At 38.4% G+C, this 10454-nt stretch overlaps 1 protein-coding gene across 2 annotated transcripts in view; it reads left to right on the forward strand.

Annotated features, from left to right (window-relative positions):
* AFTPH (aftiphilin) overlaps window positions 1–5024 on the forward strand; it is a 50214-nt gene extending 45190 nt beyond the window's left edge. For both annotated transcript variants that reach the window (XM_060784447.2, XM_060784456.2), the window contains one exon: window positions 3895–5024. In XM_060784447.2, coding sequence (XP_060640430.2) covers window positions 3895–4039 — 145 coding nt within the window. In that variant the 3' untranslated portion in view covers window positions 4040–5024. The remainder of the gene's footprint in view (window positions 1–3894) is intronic.
* The last annotated feature ends 5430 nt before the right edge of the window (window positions 5025–10454 follow it).

Below are 10454 nucleotides of genomic sequence, written 5' to 3' on the forward strand. Positions count from 1 at the left end.
ATTGTTTTTTATTTCACTTATAAATACTAGGACAGAAGTCTTTTGGTAGCAAATTTCTAAATGTCGTTTATTAAAATAGCTTTTTCAAAAGGCATTTCTTTGCTTGGCAGAATATCAGTTTTCTGTTTCTTCTCCTTTACTCACTTCTACTGCACTGCAAGCTTAATTCTAAAGGATTTCTTAGGCCTCAGGAATGACTACTCAAAGCATATATGAGGCTCCAACAAGGAAAGAATCTGGCATAAGCTACTGTGTATTTTTTCAAAAAATCTAAACTCATTTTGGATTAAAAATTATACATTAATTGATAGAAATTCATAATTCAGAAGTAGTTGTGTCCAAAAGTAGATCAATATTATATCTCCAAAAATAGGTTTGTACAGATCCACCTGTAAACAAAAAAAATTAAAAGTAGAACTGGAATTTTTCGAGAATATTTTCTATTATGCTAAACATGATTTGGTGGTTTTATTTAAATTATATGTTCAAACACATTCAAAACTTAACGTGAAAATGTTTTCTTAATATTTGTACTAGTATAAAGAGAATAGATCATACTTTCCTTATATTTAGCAACAATTTACTGTACACTATGTGATAAGGACAGTATCCCAAGAGAGAGTGCCAGTGTTGTGCAGCAGTGTGAATGTTGGATTAGAACACTCCGAAACCAGAATACAAATACCCATTTAATCATGGACCCTACTGAGATAATTTTAGACCACTCATACCTCAGATTCAGAGAAAAAATGCCAAGAAAATCCCATTCCAGGGAACCCATAAAACAGAAATGAATTGAAGGCAAATAGCAACAACAGTAACTGAAATAGAGTTGTACCTGCTATTGCTTGTATATACAATTTAATCTTTTATTGTTGAAGTTTAACTGTAGTATTTTCATCTTCACTTGCATTCTCTTCACTCACTAAATCCATTTCAAATTGAAAAAGTTAGATTCAGTACAACTAGTTGAACCCTGTATTTCCCTAAAGGTTGAGTGTGAGTCTGTGGGCACGAACAACAGATCGCATTTTTTCTTGACTGCTTGTACTTTTGATTGATGGGGAAACAAAAGATTTTGAGAAATCTAAACAAATTTAGCAGGATCTTCATTTCTTAGTCAGTTCCTCTGAATGCTAGAGTGAGGATTAAAACTTCATATCCTATATTTAGTCCATCTAACATGGTTGATTACAGCACAATAGTCCAGACAAATATAGATAAATGTTGGGGGGGGGGGGGGGGGATTTTTTTCACAGAAAACTAGAACTTAAGAAAATTTTCCATCTACATGTCTGCTTCTCATTACAACTATTGCCTTGCAGACACACACATACTTACACACATGGATAATTGAAAGTATCTCATGCTTTTTATGGTTGTGTTATTGGCCAAATTACACTTCATCAGTCTGTCTGCAAATTGTAAATAAATATGCAATTCAAGATAATAATAATAATAATAATAATAATAATAATAATAAACACCCTTAGGAAGTGACTTGGCTAATTTGATAGTGCCTCAGTTAGATTTTCTAAATGTAAATGAAGTAGAGAACTAAGAGAGTGATTTTGATCATGTATTAAGGTTGCTAGCATTCACTAGAGCATGGGTCCTCAAACTAAGGCCCAAGGGCCAGATGCGGCCCTCCAAGGTCATTTACCCGGCTCTCGCTCAAGGTCAACCTAAGTCTGAAACTACTTGAATGCACATAACAGCAACAACAACAATCCTATCTCATCAGCCAAAAGGAGGCCCACACTTCCCATTTAAATACTATTAAGTTTATATTTGTTAAAATTGTTCTTCATTTCAATTATTGTATTGTTTTTATTTATTTTTTTGCACTACAAATAAGATATGTGCAGTGTGCATAGGAATTCATTCATGTTTTTTTCAAATTATAATCCAGCCCTCCAACAGTTTGAGGGACTGTGATCTAGCCCTCTGTTTAAAAAGTTTGAGGACCCTTGCACTAGAGCAACTTCCTTTTTAAATAACACCCTTTCAGTCTATCTCTTAGACCCAAAACATGAGATGAAAGAGTATCAAACGAATGCCCACATAGTTAGAAAGGCTGTGTGCTCCTCATCTCTCTTGTCTGGTATGCCCCCCATAACCTACACAACTTAAAAATGAGTTATTCTTTTATCAATTTCACACTCCATATCACTCCAAAGATGTTGTGCACTAGGTCTGCTTAAGTGACATTTGACTTCATGGTTCAGTATTTTGATTAATTTAGTGCAAGTAACATTTATTGTGCTGAACTGGTGACATGCCGGTCTGGCTCTCAGTTGTCTCCAGAGACTTGATTTGTCCCAGATCCCAGAAACACAGGTTATGTTCCCATTGGAACACTGCTGTTGATGAAATAAAAGGCCAGTTTCTTTCTACTTTGCTTTGTAGAACATTTGGTAAACTCCAAACAGCCAACAAAATAATTTCATTCTGTGAGCATTTATACAGTAGTGATTCAATGTACGGTGCACACTTAATATGAGTACAAAAACTTTACTTCGATATCCTGTTCACCACTGATTTCCTTCTTAAGCCCCTCCATCCTCAAAATAAAAAACAGAACTAATTTAAGAGAAGTGTGTGAAGATTGTCCATTAAGTGGGCTTCTTCTAAACTGGATGCTTCCATGCTGTGAAATTCTCTTCAAAGTGAGATAGGGCTGGCCCCTTCCTGCAGTAGATCCACCAGCTGGCAGAAACATTTTATTCAGGAAAGTTTTGCTAATTGTCTGGTTCCTTAGGAAGTGCATTTAACTGTTCATCTTGGCCTATTCATGTGCCTTTTCCTGAGTTGTATTTTAATATTTCTATTTGCGTTTTAACATTATGACTTATCATGTTTTTATCCTCACTTTTTCATTTAATCTTATTGTGAGCTGCCTTGAATCCTAGTGTTGGGAGTAAAGCTGGGTGTAAATAAAATAAATAAACATATTGGCAGAAATGACCTCTTCTTTCTGCCCTCCTTCAGCTGGAGGCACCACAATTATTATTATTATTATTATTATTATTATTATTATTATTATTTAGAACTTTTATATCCTGATCTTCTCTAACCTCTATAGAAGGACTCATACCAGCTCACAGCAAGTATTCAATGCTAGTAGTACAATCTAAAACATCATACAATAAACAACAAGTTAAAATACATATTGATTAAAACTACAAATAAGCCAAATCACCAAGATAAAATCATGTCCAACTCAGTCCGAATGTGTGGTCGATAACTTTGTTCTGTAGCCGGTTTCAACCATTACTCTGGGAATGCTTCCTTCCATAGCCAAGATTTCACGAGCCTCCTGAAGGACAGGAGGGAGGGGGCAGATCTGATCTCAATCGGGAGAGAATTCCAAAGCCAAGGGGCCACCACAGAAAAGGCCCTGTCTCTCGTTCCCGCCAGACGCGATTGTGAAAGTGGCGGGACTGAGAGCAGGGCCCCACCAGAAGATCTTAATTGTCTTGGTGGTCCATAGGGGAGAATATGTTCAGACAGGTGAACACACAATATTAAACTTATTAAACCAAGAAAGGCAGCTCAACACAGTGATTTAAATGAACAGAAATGGAATGGAATGAACTTGACATTTGTTGAACACTTGAACAATTTGGCAAGTTTGAAAAAGGATATTGCTGTGACTAAGAAGCTTTCTCCTCAAGAATGGTTAAGCCAGTGGTTCTCAACCTTTGGGTCCCCAGGTGTTTTGGCCTACAACTCCCAGAAATCCCAGCCAGTTTACCAGCTGTTAGGATTTCTGGGAATTGAAGGCCAAAACAACTGCGTACCCACAGGTTAAGAACCACTGAGTTAAGCTATCTGTACAAGATTTTTCTCTGGCAACGTCAAGTAACTTTTCGTTTATCTTTTTTTTAACAGAAAGCCCAAAAAGGAAGAACAACTCAGTGAAGAAGCTGCCAAGGTGATTTCTAGCCTTCCTGACTTATCTTTCATGCATGCCAAGGTGTTGATGTTCCCGGCCACGTTAACACCTTCAACAAGTTGCCAAGGCAAGGTAGACTAAAAAAAATGAATTGGACAATTTCTATTGATCCCCCCTCCCAGCCCCATTTTCAGGGTCCTATAAAATAATTTTGCTTTAATTGAAAATTAAAGTTCAGATGATTTGTTGGTAAGCAGCACTAGAACGGTATACATAGTTATGTATATTTATTTACATACTGGAATCTTAAATTTATAATTAGAAGAAATGTAAATAACTGGGGAAGGTTGAACTTTTTTTTTTTGAAGATTTATTCTTTTTTGTTGTGCTGGGGTGTAAACATTAGTCTTTGTGGAATACACTGGTCATGTCCTTCTTAAAAAAACTTTATAAATATTTTTTAAAAATCAAAAAGTTCCAAACTTTGCTCTTCATAAAACCTCCACCAGTTTTTCCTTCTCCCTTCTCTTACAATGAATCAATTACCTTTGATGAAAATCCTTTTTACTGAAAAAGCCCAAATATTCTTGGTCTTTCATTGGCTTTCATCTGATGTGGCATTTTCCTTTTGGGGGGACTGGGAGGTTGTTTGCTTTTGTTTTTAGCTTTTCCACTTCTACAGTATGGATTTATCATATTTGCCTTCCAAAGGGTTTCCTATCAGTTCTTTTTAGTTAAGTGATAAATCACTGCCTAACCACTGAATTGTTTGAAATCTCTGTGTTAGTCAATTTGATTTGGGCTGGAAGGACCAAAACTTATCTGAATGTCTTACAGTGAAATATACTTGTTACATTTATTTTTCGTTGTTGTACCACTATTCTTATGTTTGATTTTGCACAGTGTAAATTTGACATAATCATAGACTGCTATGGTTTAGGCTGTATGTACAGTAAAACTATGGGTTGTAAATGTTCGGGGAAATTCCTATGGAAAAAGAGAATGCTATGTAGAACAACCTCTAACAAGGTTTATGTGCATGCCTGAGGTCTTTTTTGAAATTTCAGTGTATAAATTTCCTCTTAGCTTACACAAAATAAAAAAAATAAAGTTCTATAGTCTGTTACTGTGTGTAGTAATTCATCTTATACTTTCGGTACAGCCAAAAAGAAAAAAGTGAAGACTCATAGAATCATAGAATCAAAGAGTTGGAAGAGACCTCATGGGCCATCCAGTCCAACCCCCTGCCAAGAAGCAGGAATATTGCGTTCAAATCACCCCTGACAGATGGCCATCCAGCCTCTGTTTAAAAGCCTCCAAAGAAGGAGCCTCCACCACACTCAGGGGCAGAGAGTTCCACTGCTGAACGGCTCTCACAGTCAGGAAGTTCTTCCTCATGTTCAGATGGAATCTCCTTTCTTGTAGTTTGAAGCCATTGTTCTGCGTCCTAGTCTCCAAGGAAGCAGAAAACAAGCTTGCTCCCTCCTCCCTGTGGCTTCCTCTCACATGGCTATCATATCTCCTCTCAGCTTTCTCTTCTTCAGGCTAAACATGCCCAGCTCCTTAAGCTGCTCCTCATAGGGCTTGTTCTCCAGACCTTTTATCATTTTAGTCGCCCTCCTCTGGACACATTCCAGCTTGTCAATATCTCTCTTGAATTGTGGTGCCCAGAATTGGACACAATATTCCAGGTGTGGTCTAACCAAAGCAGAATAGAGGGGTAGCATGACTTCCCTAGATCTAGACACTATGCTCCTATTGATGCAGGCCAAAATCCCATTGACTTTTTTTGCCGCCACATCACATTGTTGGCTCATGTTTAAGTTGTTGTCCACGAGGACTCCAAGATCTTTTTCACACGTACTGCTCTCGAGCCATTTTGTTTTTCCTGCCAAAGTGGAGTATCTTGCATTTGTCACTGTTGAACTTCATTTTGTTAGTTTTGGCCCATCTCTCTAATTTGTCAAGATCGTTTTGAATTCTGCTCCTGTCCTCTGGAGTAGTGGCTATCCCTCCCAATTTGGTGTTGTCTGCAAACTTGATGATCATGCCTTCTAGCCCTTCATCTAAGTCATTAATAAAGATGTTGAACAGGACCGGGGCCAGGACGGGATCCTGCGGCACTCCACTCGTCACTTCTTTCCAGGATGAAGAGGAAGCATTGGTGAGCGCCCTCTGGGTTCGTCCATTTAACCAATTACAGATCCACCTCACCGTAGTTTTGCCTAGCCCACATTGGACTAGTTTGTTTGCCAGAAGGTCATGGGGGACCTTGTCGAAGGCCTTACTGAAATCCAGGTACGCTACATCCACGGCATTCCCCGCATCTACCCAGCTTGAAACTCTATCGAAAAAAGAGATCAGATTAGTCTGGCATGACTTGTTTTTGATAAATCCATGTTGACTATTAGCGATGACTGCATTTGTTTTTAAGTGTTTGCAGACCACTTCCTTAACTCCCTTTCTACTGCTTAGGAAGAAAAATAATTTTTATGCATTCACTGAAATATACACTGTCAATGTTGAGTTTAATTTTTTTTTTATGCCCCAATGATAAAATGGGGAAATGTTTCCCTTTTACTGCACAATGTTTGTCTATGTGGAATTGAAGCCATTTGGGTATCATGACTACTTTTTGAACCTTAAAAATGTTCTTTTAATCAGTTTTCAGTAGGACAGCGTGTGTTGGGCACTTTCAGAGAAAGAAGTAGCCACACAGACCCAGCACTGGTTTTACAATAACTATATTGATTGCATAGACAAAGGGGAATCATTCACTCTGCATTCACTCCAGATACATTCAGTCACATGTATTCAGTCACCTTCTTCATTCACGCCATTTTGAAAGGAGGCGACGAGTGCCCAGACTCCACATCCCTGAAGGTCTGGCACACTTTTCTAAGAGGAAAGTGTCTCTATATAGCATTTTTTCTGTAATTGTTGTTCTCTTGATTGATTGACAACTTGTTATTCATCTAAGACTGGCTGAGGCTTCATCAGTTCTGAACAAATGTTATTTTTCCTCCATTGTTTTTGACTTCCTTAACTTAAATAAGTTGTCTCTGACCATGCAAACTTGTCATCTTTACCCCTGAAGTTCCCAGTTATGTCAGCAGCTCAACAGTTTTTCTTCATCAGCACTTTTTATCCCATAATGAATTTTTTACCTCCTTTGTGTCTCCATAATGCAGTTTTCCAGGTTCCAATTTTTTTAGGATGGTGTCTTCAGCCTTGGCAAGTCCTTCTAATACAGTGTTTCTCAACCTTCCTAATGCCGCGACCCCTTAATACAGTTCCTCATGTGGTGGTGACCCCCAACCATAACATTACTTTCATTGCTACTTCATAACTGTAATTTTGCTACTGTTATGAATCGTAATGTAAATATCTGATATGCAGGATGTATCATTCACTGGACCAAATTTGGCACAAATACGCACTACATCCAAATTTGAATACTGGTGGGTTCAGGGGTGGGGTGCATTTTGTCATTTTGGAGTTGTAATTCCTGGGATTTAAAGTTCACCTACAAGCAGAGGATGGAGTTGAACCAAACTTGGCACACAGAACTCCCATGACCAACAGAAAATACTGGAAGGGTTTGGTGGGTGGGCATTGACCTTGAGTTTTGGAGTTGTAGTTCACCTACATCCAGAGAGCACTGTGTACTCAAATAATGATGGATCTGGAGCAAACTTGACACTCAATATGCCCAAATATGAACACTGGGGAAGTTTGGCATTTTGGCATTTTGGAGTTGTAGTGGCTGAGATTTATAGTTCACCTACAATCAAAGAGCATCATGAACCCCACCAATGACCAAATTGGGCCAAACTACCCACATAGAACCCCCATGACCAACAGAAAATGCTGTGTTTTCTGATGGTCTTTGGTGACCCCTCTGACACCCTCTCATGACCCCCCCCCCCCAGGGGTCCCAACCCCCAGGTTGAGAAACACTGTTCTAATAGGTCTCCAGTGATATAGTTTCATTCATCCATCTACTCATAACATGGGCCATGGCTGAAGTTTATCATGAAGATTCCTGGTTAGTAAGGCTGCAGTCTATAAGACCTTGGCAGGTACTTGGATTTTGCAAGGCTTAAGAATAAGCATAGCATTCCTTTTCCTTACCCTTCCCCTCATCAGACTCATCTGGAGAAGGAAGAGTCAACAGTATTTTAGGGTATTCATGCAAAAGTTTGCAAGCTGAGGCATGGCTTCTTGAGTACCAGTATCACACATTGATGTGCATTTCCTGCGCTTCAGCCATATGATGAAGACATTGGTGTGAAGGTCTTACATTTACAAAATCAAACCACTCCTGTTGATAGCATATTTTCAAGAAGTCGTTTCATTAGTCCACATAACCTTTTCAAGGAGCCCCTTGTGGAGCAGTGGGTTAAAGCGCTGAGCTGCTGAACTTGTTGACCGAAAGGTTGCAGGTTCGAATCCAGGGAGCGGCATGAGCTCCCACTGTCACCCCCAGCTTCTGCCAACCTAGCAGTTCGAAAACATGCAAATGTGAGTAGATCAATAGGTAACAGCGGAAAGGTAACAGCGCTCCATGCAGTCATGCTGGCCACATGACCTTGGAGGTGTTTACGGACAATGCCGGGTCTTCAGCTTAGAAATGGAGATATGCACCAACCCTCAGAGTCCGACACGACTGGACTTAATGTTAGGGGAAAACTTTTACCCTTTGCCTACCCTTTTCAAAGTGTATTGATTAAGCCAAATGCTATCCAAATAGTTTTTCAACTATTTGGATAGCATTTCAACTATGGCTGCATTGATCCAGATGAAAGAGCACAAATGGGTAATATCCATATATTGAGGTGAACTGTGAAACTATTCTCCATTCTTAACTGGAGGGCTGTTTTCCAAAGGCAGTGAAATTGATCAAAATAAAATAAATATTCCAAAGGTTTGGAGCTTATATTATGAGCCATCCAGGTAAGTTTTTTTTTCATGTCAGGAGCAACTTGAGAAACTGCAAGGTAAGTGAAAACTAAATTTGTTTATTTATTTATGACATTTATATGCCGCCCATCTCACCCCGAAGGGGACTCAGAGCGGCTTATAAGTAAAAAGTAAATACAATATATTATTATTATCATAGCACAATATTAATATTATATATTACATTGTACTATAACATTATACTGTAATATTATTAGTAATATTATATATTTTATATTTCATATAAAATATATAATTATAATATCATTTTAGTAGTAGTAGTATATTGTATTACATTATAATATCAATATTATATTATATTATATTATATTATATTATATTATATTATATTATATTATATTATATTATAAGCACAGTGCAGGAGACAAGATGGAACTGCCTTCCTGGCCCCTCTCTTCACTTGGGGAAAATAGACCTCGACATTTAGGAGTTGTAATTACTGGGATTTATAGTTCACCTGCAATCGAAGTGCATGCTGAACCCCACCAAAGACAGAATTGGGGAAAACTTCCAACACAGAACCCCCATGACCAATAGAAAATACTTAAGGCCATCCAGTCCAACTCCCTTCACCAGGGCAAGAAAATGTAAATAAAGCCCTCCTGACAAAGAGCCATCCAGCCATAGATATAGATAGATATATACGATTATATATTGCATGTTCCAGAGCAGGCAAACCAGAAAATCTCCACATCAACACTGGCAAAGAAACAGTAAGAAATACTGTTTGCCCACAAGCATAAAAATAGCATATATTAGAAACCAACACTTTCTCATTACTTCATTTTCCAGATCACCAGACTGGGCCACAGCAACGCGTGGCAATGGACGGCTAGTTAAACCTATATTTTTGGATGAGCACCTTACCTTTCTTTCTAGGTAGGCAACTTTTTTTCATATCAGGAGCAACTTGAGAAATTGCAAGTTGGGTTGTTGTAGGTTTTTTGGGCTATATGGCCATGGTCTAGAGGCATTCTCTCCTGACGTTTCGCTTGCATCTATGGCAAACATCCTCAGAGGTAGTGAGGTCTGTTGGAACTAGGAAGCGAGAAATACTGTTTGCCCACAAGCATAAAGAAATAACCTATATTAGAAACCAAAACTTTCTCATTACTTCATTTTCCAGATCATCAGACTGGGCCACAGCAACATGTGGCAGGGGAAAGCTAGTATATTATAAACATGGCTCTGTGCCGAATTATTTACCCCCAGAGTCTGAAAAACCCATTTGGTACAACACAGGGAGAAAAGAGCATTTGGACCAAAATCTTTTATAGCTGAAGTTCCTGTGTATCTCAAATACCGAAGTCCAAAATACTGCAGGAAGCAGAATTATTGTTTTTTTTAACAAAACCCCCACTCCCACCCCACCTTCACATCCTATCCAAAATAAAGGATGCAAAAATGTTGGAGAACAGTGCCACCTACTGTATTTCCTGAGACAAATTTCTAATCCTGCAAGAGAATTTTCTTACAGATTGTGCATCAATCCTATTGATCTCGCTTGCCCTTGATTAACTTTGAGGTTGCCACTGGAGCATTCATTAGAACATACAAATGAAGATGCTCTTCC

The sequence above is a fragment of the Anolis sagrei genome, chromosome 1, assembly GCF_037176765.1.
Source record: "Anolis sagrei isolate rAnoSag1 chromosome 1, rAnoSag1.mat, whole genome shotgun sequence".
NCBI lineage: Eukaryota > Metazoa > Chordata > Lepidosauria > Squamata > Dactyloidae > Anolis > Anolis sagrei.